This window comes from Acanthopagrus latus, chromosome 21 (assembly GCF_904848185.1).
Source record: "Acanthopagrus latus isolate v.2019 chromosome 21, fAcaLat1.1, whole genome shotgun sequence".
NCBI lineage: Eukaryota > Metazoa > Chordata > Actinopteri > Spariformes > Sparidae > Acanthopagrus > Acanthopagrus latus.
Window position 1 is genome coordinate 24,553,700 of NC_051059.1, and position 17,896 is coordinate 24,571,595.

General features: G+C 42.2%; 1 protein-coding gene across 13 annotated transcripts in view; it reads right to left on the reverse strand.

The window, feature by feature from the left end:
* The window catches only part of pard3ab (par-3 family cell polarity regulator alpha, b), a 235,423-nt gene that overhangs the window by 184,805 nt on the left and 32,722 nt on the right, over window positions 1-17,896 (reverse strand). For all 13 annotated transcript variants that reach the window (XM_037082787.1, XM_037082788.1, XM_037082785.1 and 10 more), the window contains exon 2: window positions 13,865-13,966. In XM_037082787.1, the coding sequence (XP_036938682.1) occupies window positions 13,865-13,966 (102 nt within the window). The remainder of the gene's footprint in view (window positions 1-13,864; window positions 13,967-17,896) is intronic.

Genomic DNA, 17,896 nt, shown 5'->3' on the forward strand with positions numbered 1-17,896 from the left:
TAGAAGTGAGTCTGCCAAAGAGGCGAACATTTGTTTTTAGACTGACTCCAACCTCGAGGGAACAGCACTAAATCTTTCTCTCTGATGAAGGGGAGATGACTCAACATTGATCAGCCTGTTTCACCTTATTACCTTGAAGTCTGCGCCAAACCATCGAACAGTCAAACACATGAGACTCAAAGAGCTTCTCTGATTAAAGTGAATGCTGCACCCGAAGTGGGCTGCATGAAGGAGTCAGCAGGTTTCCAGAGACCGCTGATGATCACTTCAAACACTCTAACTGGAGCAGCAAACACAGATTTTCCCTTTTTCTCTTTCGATGTTAACAGGCTGTGATTTCAGACAACAGTTGCTCAACAGAAAGAAAGGCGTCAGTTTCTAAAACACAATGCACTGACGCAATACTGCCACAAGAGGGCAGAAGAAGTCCTTTGTATTCACTCTGCCTCAGCGTCATGATGGTTAAAGCTTTTATGTGAGGAGTGTTTCAGAGCCAAAGGCATAAAATCATACTTCAGCTTCAAAACTGGGCGGATTGATTCACTGCAGATGCATTGAAGTGAGTCGGAAAATTTAAAGTCTAAAGTCATTATCGTGTTTAGTCCCGAGTTAAGAACAGCATGGACCGGCCAACGACATCATAACTTGACAAAAAAAGAAAACATCTGGAGACAACATTGTTTTAAGTTTTTATAAATATGAAGTGAGGCTCGACAAGAAAATGCCAGATGCAACAGGGGAGGAGAAGAAAAGGGAGGGAGAGATGAATGGAGGACGGATAGGAGAGAAGAGGATAGATACACAAAGAGGAGGAGGGGGAGCCCTAATCTCATTATCAGCAACACACACACAGACACACACATGCACACACACGCACACACACACACACACAGCATCTGTTGTGAGCTCATGTAATCCTAAAACTCCTGTTGACTCCTCACACACCGTCTTTGTCTTCTTCTGACACTTTTCTCAGCTCAATTAAGATAAAAAGCCTAAAGCCAAATAAATACACAGACCCCCCGTCAGCTGCATCTGTAGGTTCTTCTTGAATCGAATGTTCCCCTTCACACAGAAGCTTTCCAAGGACAATTTTCCTTTTTTCTGTTGCAAGATTTGTCTTTTTCTCTCGTCCTCTTCATGATTTCCTGTAAGATTTTTCTACCACTTGTTTCAAAAACAATCATTCCCCACAACATATTTCTTTTCTGCATTTCATTTTGATATTCTACATGTATGTGTCTCTCACACTCCAGGATGATACATACAGGTGAAGTTCATGTGACATAAAGCACTTTTACTTACTTTGGCAGTGAAGCAGAGCTGAAACAATGAATCGGTTAACTAGTAACATAAAAATAAAACCCAAACCAATTTCTAAAAATAATTGCCATTCTTTTAAATCAAAAAGAAGTAAAGTCTCTGATACTAAGCTCTCTTGAAGTGAATATTTTCTGTTTTATTTACTCCTCTGTGACATTAAATTGAATATCATTTGGGTTGTGGAGTAAAACAAGACATTTGAGGGCCTCGGGGAAAAACTGATTCAATTTTTTCACCATTTTCTTGCAGCTTGTAGACCAAAAACAAAGTTAAAATAACCTTCTGTGAAGCATAATAAAGAAGCCATTCGCCTAGTGTGGAGAAAAAAAATTCTATTTGCATTTAAAAAGTGAACATCAGCAAGCAATTTTCTCCCAAAAAGGCTCAAAACAGCAGTGAAATGTGCTTTTCAGGAGATGTAAACGCTGCCACACGCTGGTAATAAACCAAGGCTGCACCTGCCAAGTGAAAACAGGAGCTCTGATTCTATTCTCAAACTTCTCAGTAGTTGCTGATGAATCGGTGAGAGTTGACGGATAAATTATAGGATGTCTGACCACACACTCTCCGTGTTGGTGCCATGCTCAATCAGTAGGGATTAACAACCCGAGAACAAGAGTTCCCCCCGTTATTTTGGCTGCGTCTGTATTTAGTCGCCATGCTGAAAGCTCCCGGTGCCACCTGCGGTAAATGAGCCTGCATCGCTGCACTAATATTGGTTCAGGACACTGGAACAAGCCTGAGCTAAAACAAGGTGTCGTCCTCTTGTGAATGTCCCAGGTATTTTTACCGGATGCCAACCGATACCTTTAATACGTGTGGAGGCTGGGTGTAATTTTCTCCATAAGGTGAAGTCTCTTGTGGTTTGCAAATGGATATCAACACACAGTATATTTAGTCCTTTCAGCCCAACATAGAACCAAAGATATGAACTCATGGACCCCAAACATTTCTGTCACGATACAGAATTTATGGATTTTAAATTAGACTGACAGCTCATAGACGTTTTTGTGGCAACTGAAGCCAGCTCCCTTTCATGGCAAGTTGGACCATCTCTAGTCAATTTTGTGGCGCCAAAACAGGGTGTTTTTAAACGAGACCCGGGGACATTTACAGCTGCTTTTGTGGTCTTTCTTTTTTGCGCAGGAAGTCAGATCATCTCCGACTGTTTCTGCAGCAGCCAAAACAGATCATTTAAATCAAACCATGATGTTTTCTGAACCCTTTCTGTGCCTAAATTTAAACAGAGCATGAGCAGCGTTGTGACCAGAGAGAAATACAAAACTGAACATTAGTTTTCACATGTGTGATCTTGCAGAAATGTACTTAACATTTTGTCTTGCAGTTGGGTTGTGATATAAACTGATTCAAGGTAAATAAAATAAGTCTGAACCCATCATCCACCTCTGCTATTGGCACATTTGTAAAACTAAAGCTGCTAAAGGAAAGTTATCACATGGCTCAGGTTCTCCTTGTCCATGTAAGGTGCTGTGGAGCTCAGAGGTGTTGTGGATTCTCTGGTCGCTGAGCCCTAACCAGTGCTGAGACTGAGGAGAAAGAGGAGGGGGAAGTGAGGACACCTCACTCTGTTACCACAGAAGGAGATGACAGCCCGCTTATTGCTAACCTGTTTGCTCGTGGGCACGGTGGGTTCATATAGGCCAGAGTGTGACAGAATAGCTACTGCGAGGAGGCGCCACGACACAGAAGCAAACGCACAACACCACAATGCACTGAGCGTAGAGATGTACAATGTATATGCGCACACACAAACAATTGAGTAGGCAGTGACTCAGGGTTTGTGTGGGTGACAATTGCTCAAGGTGAAATGCTGAGACTGCTTAGGCGTGTGTGAGTAATCACTCCACAAAGCACCTTGAATAACACTCGGGGTAACACTCTAATTACAGGTCACACAATCTACTAAATATTTCCAAGAAACTGATATGTGATTTCTTGCAGAGGAAGGACTGTGTGATTTGGTATCTAATTATAGAGAAAATAGAGACACTATTGATTAATTCTAACTTAATAGCATTTTTGCTGTAGTAGCCATCTTTAGTCAGAGGGCACATGCTGTCATTGTTCCACACTGCAGCAACTGGTTCTATTCTCCGCGCAGAACAAAAGCTCCTGTTATTGTTCTGTCAGACTGACTTGTGAGCATCATCTGACACTGGATTACCGCTCAGGTGGGGAACTCATCGGTCGACCTGGAAGCTCACTTTATACCCTCTGCCAGAAGGAAGTAGTTGAATGTCAAGGTGAAGAAGCTACACTGGATCCAAGTCAGGACTTCTATTCGCTGCTCATAGATCATCTGGGGAGTTTTGGTGATCCCTAAAACACGTTTTTTTGTGTGTTTTTTTAAGCAGCAAGCAATCTGTAGAAACACTGTCGGGGAAATATAAAAAATTTTGTTTATTTTATTGAAAAGACCAGGCCTTTGGAAAAAGACCACTTTGGTTTAGTCTCTTTATAAAAAGGTATCGCTTTACTGCTTACAATACATCAGTATTTCTTTCCTCTGCTCTTTATACTTGTCAGATAAAAGTAGTTTTTCACATTTTTACTTGTTTTCTAGGTGATTAACTGTGATCTGTTATCAATCAGATAGTATTGTTGCCTGGACACTGTATGAGAGGGTGTTGAATCAAAGCCAATGGATCACATTTTTTATTTAGCTTATCAAAAAAATCTGACAGGAACAGATACCAATCATCAGAGAAATGCAGAATATCGCTCCAATGATCAGCCGGGTTGATATTCGGGCAATCCTTAGACCAGCCTTTGACGCATATTCTACAATAATCCGATCTGACATGATGAAACATTTGTCCTTATGTGCCTGCTAATTCTGGGATAAAGGTGGAGACACTAATGCCTTAAGCTTTCGCAGCTACGGTGAAGATTTCAGCTTAAAAATGGTGTAAATGACAACTTTTCGCATCGATTTAGTATCGAGGTGCCATCAGGAATTTAGATTATGCAGTTCCCATCTACCCTCATATAGTGAAGGAGAGTGCTGTGAAGCTTTGGTAATGTTTTTGGACAACAGAACTTAGTAGATAATGACTGAATTTTAATTTTTTTTGGGTGAACTGTTCCTTTAAACATCTAGCTACTTCCAGAATTGAATGTATATTCTCAGAACATTATCTTTATTTTCTCTATAATTAATAGCATATTACAAAGTATATCTTAAGAAGCTTCTTTGGAAATCACAGGACTCATAAATTAGAGCCTCATCTCGTTACACTTTCATCTCAAATTCATCAAATGTCTGCGTATTCACGGTACGTGTGTGTGTGTGTGTGTGTGTGTGTGTGTGAATATTCCCTTGCAGAGGTGCAGTCGTCATGGCAACCAACACCAACAAGGGACACGGTCAGCCACATCTTTTTTTTTCTTTTTTTTTTTTTTTTACCCATGAGCCACCAAGAGCCTTATGGGGAAGCTCGCATAAGTAGGATGGGTGAGTGCTGCTGCTGTTTACGCTGCACAAGAGGTGGGCTGTTCCAACACGACCAGTCACAGTGGCAGAAACACACCTCAGTGGTTCAGAGAGCTCTTTAACATGTTGTGTGGCATTTCCTCGCGTGTTTAAACCCATGCAGCTATTCAAGAAATTAGGTTTGGCCCCAAACAAGACGCTTAAATGATTTACAGGGAAGGACAGAAGAAGTTCTTGTATGGACACACCCCTCCAAGTTAATGGTGAGGCAATTAGAAGTCATTAATCTTGCATATCATGACAATTAGATATAATCAACCTGATGAAAGAAGCGTTATCCAGCATTTCATGATGCTGATTTAATAATCCGCTGCAGCCAAAAACACGTGAAGCCTCGTTTGCCCTCCAGTTAAGGTACAAGGGCTGAGCTTGTGGAGAGACATCAGAGTACTATCTCTGTTCTCCAACAAACACACACTGAAGAATGTAAGTTAGAGCGCTTCGGGGCGATGGTACGTACAAATATGAATGTGCAATAAATCATATCTCATCATGAGCTTTACAGGGAACACAAACCTTTCACTGTCTCTGTGTTGATTGTTTTTGTATCCTTGCATAGTCTGATCTATTTCCCTCTGAAAATACATGTAAACAAACTCTTTGCATGCATCCTGTTAGGACCCGTGCTAAAGTTACCAGTCAAATGAGAGATTTCATCAACAACTGTCTAAATAACTCTTTAAAAAGTCAGTTTTGGATTTGACGTCATTCATGTCGATATGTTAAATATCGAAATAATCAACGCCAACATAACCTTACCCTTGCAGTGGCTGTTTATCAACTGGTGGCACTACTGTGCATAAATTACACATTTTCATCATCATGCCAGATTATAAAGTTGTAAAATACTGCAAAAAAAAGAAAAAAAAGTCAAACATTCTAACTCCAGCTTCAAATAAGTGACAATTTCCCATTTTTTCCCCAAGTTTGCGATCATTAAGAATCAAATCAAATTTCTTGAGGTTTTGTTTGGACAAAATACTTGACTCAACACTTCAGGCTTTGGGAAACCAAAAATATTAGTAGCAGCTGAGGTGGAGACACGGCACACTACACTGTCCTCTGCCTATCAGAGGGAAGTTTCTGTGTCACCCCAGCTGAGTCTGGTATAAAGTTGTCATCTTGTTCTCATTAGGAGGCTGAAGAGAGGGAAGACTAAAGGGGGGAGGAGGAGGAGGAGGAGGAGGAGCAGGGCTCGCCTGGAATAAATGAGGTCATCACTAACACGCGCAGGGGAAGGTCCTTGGGGTGGAGGAGGGGGTTGGCCGGGTGTGGTTTGGTGAAAGAAAAATGTCCCTCCATGCGTCACTGAAAGAAAATGATTCTGTTAATGAGGACGGTATTATTCAGAAGCGTTCTCATTATACTCCGCTGGAATGTTTTGGAGGTTTTCCTTGTTAAGAAAATGGACAGGAAGTGATGCATTTTGTGTTTATGGCAGCTTGAAGAACAGGGTGAAAAGAATGAAGCAGTGACAGCCACCCTGACACAAAGAAGGAGTGACGGTTTTTATCCTTCATTTAGCTGTGACGTTTTCGCTTCAGCCACCGCATGGCTTCGGCTGACCTCTCGTCCATCCCAACCATGTTGTTGATGTTGGAGGAGTTCCACACGGGCAGTGGTCCAGGCCAACATCCCTCTCTATCTAGCACTATCTGCAGCATCCATCGCCCCTAGATGGCTTTACCAAGACATAACAGCTGTGTTTCCTTCTATAGTTTGTCTTTGTTTCACCAGGTCAGAGCAGTGACACTCAGGCTCAGGTGGCACTTCCAGGAATTCCACTCCATCTGCTCTTTTTCAAGACAAATACCGTGTGCTTCATGATCTACACCACATAGGGGATGACAACCCCAAAACACAAGAAGCTTCGGGTATAAGGATGCCTATAAGTTGGCATTTGATAGCCATCAGTTCATTGTGCTTCAGTGTTGAAATTAAGCTAAATCTGAACAACCTGAGATAAAAGGCTGTGCAGGTCAATCAACCATGATGACTGACAAAGTTACTGAAACTGTATCCTGAAATCAACCTTCCTTTTACTCCTCCAGTGTCATTTTACTGTGCTTTGCCATCATATATTGCACCACTCATAATATAAATGCGATGACCTCATCACCAGAGTCCAACGCAATAGCACAACAGACAGAAGTGCACATTTTCTGCAGCAAAGAGAATGACAGCTCAAGCTATTATTTTCCTTTAGATCGGTTTAACCAATGATGTAGTGGGAGGTCTGAGCATCATAAATTAACCAAATAGTCAAAGGCACATTACCGCATCATCTTACACCAAAATATTCCTTTTTCTGGAAAGCAGTGGTTTAAAATCTCCATATTCAGCATCAGTCAGCATCTATAACATCAGGCCTCAGTGGGATTCAGTTTCATAGCATCTCCGCACGTCTGCATGTGCACTCAGAAAATCAATATCAGCAACACACAACATGTACAGAGATATGAGATCAATACGTGTAAACACAACGGTGTTTTTATTTGTGTCAGCTAAAAACAGGCCCGGCACCGTCAGTGAGGGAGAGGAGGTGGCTGTCTGGAGGATGATGATGATGATGTGCTGCTGCGCTGGGATGCCACTCTTTCTCACATCCAAGTGCATGCTGGGAGACACTGCAGCCCACAGTCATGTTTTACAGGATAAACATGCAAAGGGTGGATGCAAAGGAGGATTTTATTGCACACGTCTGCAGCTTGGATGTTGACTACAGAATCTTCCCTCTCATATGTTACTGATTGAATATGGACACGTTTGCAGTTCATATTCTGCAAAGTCCATGACATCCCAATCCAATGCTCAGTATGGAATGAAAGTCAGGAGGAGAAGGGATTAGTATAGATCATCAATCGGTACCAGAAGTGGCAAAAATCCTGCATATACAATACAATTTCTCATTAACCAATTCAGTAATCAAAGCAACATCTAGCAGGGTCTTAAAAGAAGCAGCTCCTTCATTAAATACTGCATGTTATCCAGTAGCAGGGTCTGATGTTAAATGTCAGTTGACACACAACTATCAACCACTCCAGCCCACAGGCTAACACACACACACACACATTCACAAATATGTGACTGGTAGCCAGTCTGTCTGTTGACATTCTGCAACATCACAGGCGGAAGACCGAAGGAGTCGTTTTAGGAAACTCCTCTGGGTTTATTTAACCTCGTGGCCCCTCCTGTCTGTCTGCTTGTCTCCCGACCCTGCGAGACATTTCTATATTCAGCCCAGCACAGGATGTCGTCCGGATTGAGAGCAATCAAGAAATGAATACGATACGAGTAATACGTTGATCGGAACAAAAATTATTCTGCCCTCTCCGCACAAGCTTGGTTAATAGATTCAGAAACAGTTGCTCTACACTTAATGAATGTGCAAAAATGTTCCAAGTTTATCTGCAAACAACCATAACCTGATATGATCAGTGATGACAATGGTACACACAAACGTATGTGTGTCACACACACACACACACACCCAGGCACCACGCTGACCGGGGCCAAACTTGTCAGTGATGGAGTAGCGGCGGGCGCAGCTGTGCGGCACACCCTGACTACACACACACAGGAATGTGGCGATGGCACAGTCCAGGTGCCATCATTCAGGGTCGTGACATCGCTGCCGGAGTGTATGTGGGGACGAGCTCGTCACCGGACACCTGAGGTATGTCAGGGCACCGAGTGTGTGTGTGTGTTTGTGTGTGTGTTAGAGTGAAAAGAGTGTATGACAGATGATGACAGAAATGTGTGTGCCTCTTTGTCTATGTGTGCATGAATGTGTGTAATCTGACGAGAATCTGTGCGCGTGTGTGTCTGTTTGTGTGCGTGTGTGTATATATGTGTGTATATTTGCAAATGAGTTGCTAGTACTAACCACTACCCCCCACTAGCCTTGGACCTGAGACAACACAGGATGAAGGTCGGCGAAGGGATAATAAATACTTGTTTTACAATGTACAACCTTTGAAACAACATATATACAGTATACATATATACATATACTGTAGTTGAACCAATGATTTATCACTGTACAGTGTCAGAAGACGTATTCAGATGCTTTAAGTATTAGTATAACAATGTGAAATCATGAGTAAGTAATGCATTAAATCTGTTGATTTACCAAGATCCAACTACAGCATCAGAGATTTTCCAGACACCTGCCGGCCAATCAGAAGCAAGTATTTTCCATGGCCTCAGCATGACCACCATCGACTGAATGGATACAGATCAGGCTGCCAGAGAGCTGATTCCTACAAGCGACTGAGTTCTTTAAAGGTCATAGATAATCTTGTGTCTGAGAGCCGGCCTGCTCACTGAGCGTGAGAGGTGGAAAAAAAAGTAAAAAGTGGAAGGAAGGATGATGAGCGGATGGAAAGATGGCATCTGGAAAAACATTCGGTAAAGTCCGAGGGCAAGCCGCTAAATTTTCCTGGCATGAGGATACTGATCATACTTTTACACTTAACTACATTCTAAGAAAAAGAAGAGGAAGAAAAAACACACACACACCCAACAAAAAGCACTGGAAGTGTACAGTATATAACTCGTAGTCCCGGGATGAGCGCTACATGCAACCCTGCGTGTTTCATTCCAGTGTAAGCTAATAAAAGTGTCCTTGTGTGATGGGCCAGCCATTCCTTCTCGTCTTTAAAAAGCTCCTGTGGAATGGCAGAGATGAGTCACAGCTGCCAGGAGACCACCAGTCATGTTTAGTGGGCCACATGGAGTCACTCGCACTCTCACACACGCTTCATCTTTCCCGTTTTTACTCTGGCCAAGTCAATGATTCTGTCCGTTTCAGACCTCCATCTACATTAATCCAGCGTTTTTTCCACCCATGACATATAGAAACCAGATCTTGTAACACTAGAGCCCGACTCATACTTTTCTTTTCAATTCTGGGGCCAATGCCAACACTGCTATGAGGAAGTGAAAAACGTGGAACATGGAGGTGGTCTATAAACTATAGATATATCGGCCATTTTTTGCAGTGATCCCACAGCTGTGGTTATCAAACACTTGTGACAAAGACAGTAACACAGGGAGGATACTGGGAATGTTAATGTTTACAATGATGATTTTTTTTTCAGAATTTATAGACCATAGGAAATAAACTGCAGATTTATCAATAATGAAAATCATCGTCAGTCACAGCCCAAATTGAGTTTGAGTGTATATCACAATAGCAGTGCAGCATTTGGGAAAAACACACATGCACAAACAAGACGAGACAGAAGGAAACCAACAAGACAGCAAGACGTCAAACAGCTGTCATGTACAGCAGCTCTGTGTTATTTTATCCACTTATCTCCCCCTTTCTTCTTCTTTTTGACACACACAAAAACACACACGCATACCAAGCAGTGTTGTTTTAACATAATCACATTAATCTGATTGATAGACTTCTGAACACAATGACAGGAAAGCCTAGATTAATTTAATTTTCCCACAAGAGCAGCTGTGCTCAACATCACCAAACATCTTCGGAGGTCAGAGGTCAGAAACCAAATGCACATCCATCACACACACACACACACACACACACACACACACACACACACACACACACACACACACACACACACACACACACACACACACACACAAACTGATTCCTTTTTACACACTTGTGCTCACAGCCTGTCCACATGCATAAACACACTTAGACACAGCCACACACAGCTGTGTTCTGAGCAGATACAAACAGAACTTATACTGGGATTCTAACACACACACACACACACACACACCAGGGATGTGGGCCAACAGAGGCCATGAACTGTGGCTCGGAGCCCCACTTTCCACTGTGTGCTCTCCTGGCTCGACCGGAGTGCAAACACTCGGGCCTGAGTTATACAGTGGGATTTAAAGAGGAGTCAGTTTGCTGCCCATCTGTCGGCTCCACTGCCACAGCTTCCTCATCACAGTGGACTGAGGCTGAACCAACGATCCTCTTTCGGTACGTATTCAGCCGAGGAGCAGAGGAAGAGAAACGACAACTTTACTGTGCTGACTGCAACTTCTTCACTCTAAGTGATAATGAGGGGACAACATGTACGATAAGTGCACTTTAGACAGCACTCATTAGTCCAGATCATCTCAAATCATGGCTCTAACTGCAAAGACTCTGAGAACCAAATGTCAATGCTTTATTTTTAGATTAAATAAATGGAGCACCAGGGAAATCCATTCCATTTTCCCTTGCTGACAGACCCACACCAGCTGCAAGTTGCATTCCTTTTATGCTGTGCTTGGCAGAGCATCAGCAAGCTGTACATTACCTGAATAGCTGCTGGCATCATGGCAGATAACATAACCTGAACTCTGATGAGAGTCATTACCACACATTCTGCCTCTGAGTACATCTTCAATTCCACATTAACTTCACAATGTGCCAAGATGAATCAGGCGAAGATGAGATTATAATCACTGAACAAAAAAAACAACAACAAGTTGATGCAGGGCCAACAGTACACCGCCTCAAACGTTACGCTGTTAATGATTTTTTATCTGTGTGGCTTCAGCGGGCAGAGGATAGCTCTCTGACGGCTGGAGAGAACTTAACCAGTTCTGTCTTCTGTATTTTCTTGTTCTTTGATTAGATATTTCCCGACTTAACTAAGTCTAAATACTGCAAATATAACTCTGCACTGCCTGACTGTGTGTTGGGAGCATCATGGGGAGGGAAAACCTAAAATGAACCTTAAGTGTTCATTCATAAAGGTCATTCTGAGATGCTGAGAAACACTGAATGCCACTAAATATCATGCAGCATCAAATATGCAATCACAATGTTTTTTATTTCTCAGTTTCCTAATCACATTCAGACATTAAAGGTGTGCAGAGAAGCAAAACATAAACCGATCCCCGGTGGATGTTGTTGTCAAAGCAGTGAGAGTGGTGCAGATGTGTGTGAGCGCAGCTGAAGGGCTGTCATGTATGAAATGTACACATCTCTCCTGTGGAAAACGCCTGTAGGTACGAAGGAGCGAGGGGAACGGAAAGATGGAGGTATGTTAAGAGGTAGCATGATGACAGCTCGTCAAGAAGTTACACACCGTTACACACACACACACACACAGACACACACTTACACCTGAAGGCCTACAAACGTGACGCTGACATAGTTGCAGAAGAGAGAGTGCTCGCCACCGACAGCGTTAAAATTCCTTTGAGCTCGACGCTGAACCTCAGCAGGCAGAGGTCAAATACTTCTCACACACTTGAACTTGAAATTCTCTGTTACATTCACGTTTTGCATGAGTTATATAAATGTGAGTAGGGCCAAAACTATTGCCCTGTGAGAAAAACAAACATCATGCTCCTCACATCCGGGAAAAAAAGGGGAAAAGCTGACTTCTACTTTCACCAGGATCAACTCACAGAGAGTTATCGTCTTAATCTATTTTTCTGTCATCAGGAGAACACTGTCAAATCAACTACATAGAAGAGGTACTGTATAATTACTATAAACAGCGTGGTTGAGAGGAGTGGAGAGGCATTCAAGTGCTACTGTTTCGCAGAGAACCAGTCCCAACAGGATGCGTTTCTTACCATGAAACGTGTTTTCTTTTTTGGATTTACATAAAGAAATGAGCATGATGAAAGTAACTCTTGTCATTCTTTTCCTGCAAACCTTAGGGCTGCCAAACACTGAATCAAGACTGAATCAACAAATTAATCAACAATAAAATGAATCATTATTAGTTACAGCTCTTGACATCAAAAACAAGGCAAATTTTGCAACAAATCCAACCCGTCGCCTTCAATTACAAATGCAGTTCATCACACTATTGATTTTTCAACGCTTGATATGATTTCTGCATAAACTTTGACACCTTTCAGAGTTTCAGAGGAATCTACTGAAATATTGAACAACAGTAGAGAATATGATCCTGTGACCTCCCGGGGCTGTCAGTCACGATGAGCGTTCCTCTCTTAAACTGCACCAGAGGCGACGGATGAACCGGGCCCTGAGGCGGGATGATTGTCAGGCTTTTGACAATGCCAAGTTCAGGGGCTCAAGTCAGACCAGTGTGAGAAACTTCTAAAGAACTTTCACAAGCCAGATATTTTCGTTTGATTCTTTTCTTCTTCATCCTATAGATTTTATTTATAATTTCTCGTTAAAAATCTTCTCATCTTCACCTGTATTGTGAAAGACATTGTAAAGAACATCTTTCTGCCATATAATTATGATGCCAGAGATATCACCATGGTTGTGATTTAGTCGGTACATATGCTGGATTAATTGTGTGGGCACTATGACTAGTAATGTGTAATGAAAGCTGCTGTGGTGTATACAGAGAACCTCTCCACTGTGACACAATCAGTTCAGCTGCACCTCTCCTTCCCACTGACAGGTCCACTGAGTGGTGGAGTGGGCACAAGTATCGATACGTGATTCGACATCCATTTTAGACTGACGGTGGCGGCAGAAACGAGGCTCTTGTTCACGCACTCAGCTCCACAGTGATTGAGAGTGAGAACAGAAGCAGCTGCTGGTGCCAGAGTCAGTGTTTTTTTTATCATTAAAGCAAAGCACACTGACCTAGACCGACTCTCTGAGATAAGATATGCATGGCAAATGTAAACATATAAAAGCCTTCACAGATCAAAGACATGCTATACGGTGCTATTAATCAAAGCTGAGAAAGTGATGAAGGCCGCTCCGGTACACAAGAAACTCTCTTATCTGACGGGTCAGGAAGCATTTCCTCTGCAGCAACAGGAAGCGCTGCATGAATTAAACTCTTCTTTGTTTTTCCACCATGAAACTGATAAATGATTTCTCACAACATGTTAAAACTGATCAGTAAATATGAATCTAGCTTTGTCAAAACACAAAACAGTCATTGCTGAGACCAATCAATCGGGAGAAATATACTTTGAACACAAATTGCTAATACTTTCAACATTAACAAGCAGCCTCTCACAAGAGGACAGAAGAAAATAACCTCCAAAGCTTCTGCTTAGCTTCAATAGTATTTTCTCCGCAGTTCTTATCCCACTCACCCTGTCTTTGTCGTCGGCCACGTCACAGAGTACATCATCCAGGTCGAGGATGCCGCCGTCACCGTGCTCCAACCGGTGAACCTGCAGCCAGTAGCTGGCATCCTGGAAAACAGAAAAGAAAGACGTGTAAAGCCATTTTAGATGCAATGGAATCAAACTTAAATGACTAATCTTTAAGAACGTTGAATCAAAGATTTCATCACCCGAAATTGTTGATACTGTACGACTGAATAGCAACTTCACACAAAGAGCAGAAGGAGGCACGGAAACTTGACAATAACGACTGAACTTAAGATGATGTGAGTCAAATCAACCATGTAGATGTGTGTGGTTTGAACTTTTTGAAAAACTATGAGTATGAGAATTGATTAAAGGGTTGCAGAACGATTTGACGAGCAGCACCGACAAGAAAATGATGCATAAATAAAAGCTTAACTCCAACACAAGTCTGCCTTTAAATGCTTCAAACAGCTACTTAAGTGTGACATTCATTTTGTCGTCGTGGCACTTCGAGCAGGGCGCTCACAATCATCGGGGCCCCCGAGGGGGAATCACGACCACGGCTACTGTAATTGAGCCCAATTTCTTGACGACTGTTTTGACATGAAAGAAACGCACGCAAAGGTCACAGTAGATTAGCAGAAGTGGGGAGATAAAGACGGAAAGAGTGGGATAGGCGTGAGGAGGGACGGGAATCAAAACAAAAGCAAAAACTGGGGAAGTAGAAGAAAAATTTCAAGCATAGCTCAAAGCAATATGACCGGTCATTCTAAAGTGAGAAGATGAATAAAAAGATCACAGGAAACTCAGTCAGTGATGGGAGTTCACTTTACTGAAGGCCAATGACAGAATGAGTACAGCACACGTTTGTGAATATGAAGGTACTTCAAGTGTGCCGGCGTCATCTGACAAAGTTATGAGTCGAGACGTGACTGTTTGGGGCTCAACCCGCACACAGCAGCCTGAGGGTTACAGCCTCATTACCCACTTGTATGGTTCCAGTTCACTGTAACACACGCACACACGGCAAAAGGGCACCAGACACATTACAGAGGGATAATAACACTTAACTGGAAGAATAACACTAGATAAAAGGCTTCTCAGGGAGAGATGGAGACACAGAAGGAATGATGAAAGGATAAAGAGAGGTGGAGGGAGACAAACAGGTACAGAGGAAAGTAGAACAAAGCACGAAATCTGTGCAAAAAAAAAAAAAATCTGTGCATCTCCGATTTATTATGTTGCCACTTTTAGTTTTAGCATCTTGGCAGAATTTTTTGGAGGGCATACAAGCTGTTTTAAAGTAGAAAAACCTAAATAACATGTCACAACTCATGTGTGATTTCAAGAAAGCCCAGTGCAACAAGTCCTCTACATTAAGGCAAAGATTTGTGAATGTACAAATCCCTCAGATGATATATGAAGTTTAAAGATATAGTGGAAAATTACAGGTTGAGTGAAGGAGCCACAGCGATGAAAGGATGTGACAACAAAAAGAGCACAAGAAGAAAGGTCACATTAGTATTTCCTACATGTTGTTTGATGTCAGCTACAAACAGACTGTCATCCTGCCGTGACAGATGTCATGAACCGTGACAGCTTGTGTCACTTGGTGTCACCCCCCTCCCCGACACAGAGACCCTGTGGATTTCAGCTGACGGAGCTCAGTGTGAAAATCTGAATTTACACACAAACACAGAAAACGCACAGAGCTATATGCCACTGAGAATAAAGACCAGAGGTTTGTAATCTTAAATACATTTTCTTCCTAGTTGTACAGGGAAACAGTAACATAAGTAGATCAGAGCAGGTAAACAAACATGGACAGAAAGCCTCTGTGTCATCATCCGTAGGCAATGTGCTTTTCACAAAACTGATTCCTTCAAAATTTTCATCATCAGAGACAAAGATTTCAACACATAAAATCTAACTTTAAGGGGATGAATGTTAAAAATAAACCAGCTGTTTAACTCTCCGGGTCAGAGCTGTGCTGTAAACGTCTTATCTGACACAGAAATGCAGGAAGTAGCCAACGTCCTCTAGATCTGCATCTGTCAACAAAGCAATGCAAACTAATTACAGCAAGTTTGTGTGTGTGTGAGAATGTGTGTGCGCTTGTGTTGCTGTCGTCAGTTATTATCTTGTTTCCAAAGTAGCTGTTTAAGAAAAAAGGAGCCCAGCATGTCAACTGTTTTCACCGTCCACGTTGATCCATTTTCAACCAAAGCACATGTCAGACTGCTGTTTAAGTTAATTGAGAGAGCTCCCAAAAACCTGAAAACATAGATCAGTTGGTCAAAGACGAAAGTACACCAACAAACTCCATTAAACATCAGTTAAAGTTACCTGCCTCAGAATGTGACCTACCCTACCCTACATTGTGATAAGAAGAAAATCTCCAGTGTGTAATTAAATTGTTCAATATAAAATTGTCTATATAAAATATATAAATATCAAAGTGCCAATTTAAGATCTTCTCCCTTTCTCAGCCATTCTCACCACCAAATCAATCAATCACAGGGAGGCAACCTGGGGCTTAATCTGATTTGAACATATGGTCCAGGTATCCAAGTCACCGTCCCTTAGGTCCAAAGTGTGAATGCATGATGTATCTAAATGTGTAGAAATGTTTATGTTCAAGAGTCGTATAGTTTCCATTAATTATGTATCCCATCATAACTATCAATACTAACGTGGTGCGTATAAGACATCACACCAAGGTCAGATGAGAGGGGCAGACTGACCACAAGTTAATCATAACAACACATATTGGAAGGGGATTCACAATAATGACACACATCACATACAGTGTGTGTCACATGTGGCCTGAAGTCTCTGAATGGAGCCTCACACATCATACACACAATCAACAATAAGACAAGAGGATCCTGGACTGGAGACCTCAAGCCATCCTAAGTTTAGATTTGAATGTGTGATGTTATGACAGTGTTGATGTGTGTGTCTGTGTGGGTTTATTATGTGTGGTGGCCGTCTATATAAACATTATATATATATATATATGTAACTGTTGTGGGACTGGGCGGGACTGGCCACATCAAAGAGTGTGTAAATTGTTGTGTGTGTGTGTGTGTGTGTGTGTGTGTGTGTGTGTGTGTGTGTGTGTGTGTGTGTGTGTGTGTGTGTGTGTGTGTTAGTGTGTCAATCTGCGGGGCCAAGTTCATCTGATAAAAATAGCTCACAGCTAATGTCACAGTGCCAAACTGAAGACAGGAGACCGGTCACATAGTAAACAAGGTTATAGCACACCAGATACAGACACTAACACACAAACAAGAGATCTCAGATGCAGCTTCCTCCATTTATGATGACACAATCACCTTTAATGCCTCATGTGATATTTGAAAAATAGATAACGAGCTTCTTAACTTTAGGTCCTCACTCTCGTCTGCTCCCTCGGGGCCTGATTGAGATTCTCATGATGTTAATCTGGCAGGAGCTTTTCTGAAGTATCCCATCAAAAACTAAAGGACAGATCTGGAGCGAGATCAAAGTCCGCATCATCTGCTGCGGCCCCTCATCGGCCTCGACAGACCTGGAAGGAGGCCAAGGCCAACACGTCGGCTGCGGGGAAAGCCCAGCACTACGTTAGAGAGAGCCAAACATCCCCGAAGCGCTCGCTGCTCTGCAACAGCACCATAAAAAGGAAGAGGATCCATGAAGAGGTCCGTGCCCACCATTACAAGTGTGTCTGTATGTTATTAAAATAATGAGCTCTATAACAGCCCTCATTAAACCATTTAAAAAGTTACATTTCCTGGTTGTACCAAACAAAACTCTACTTGACTGGGTGCAATCATTCAGTGTCTGTACTCAAAACATGGAATAAAAAAATGAACACTTAGATTAAGGAAAAGTCCAGATGATAGTGGGCAGTAATATTACATTTGGACTCGTATCTTTGTAGTTATTAAGTTGCAGTTTCCTCATTTGTACGACAGTTGCTTCCAAAAATAGGAGAAACAAATACAATCCTGATCCACAATCCAACCCTGCACAGAACACCAAAGCAGT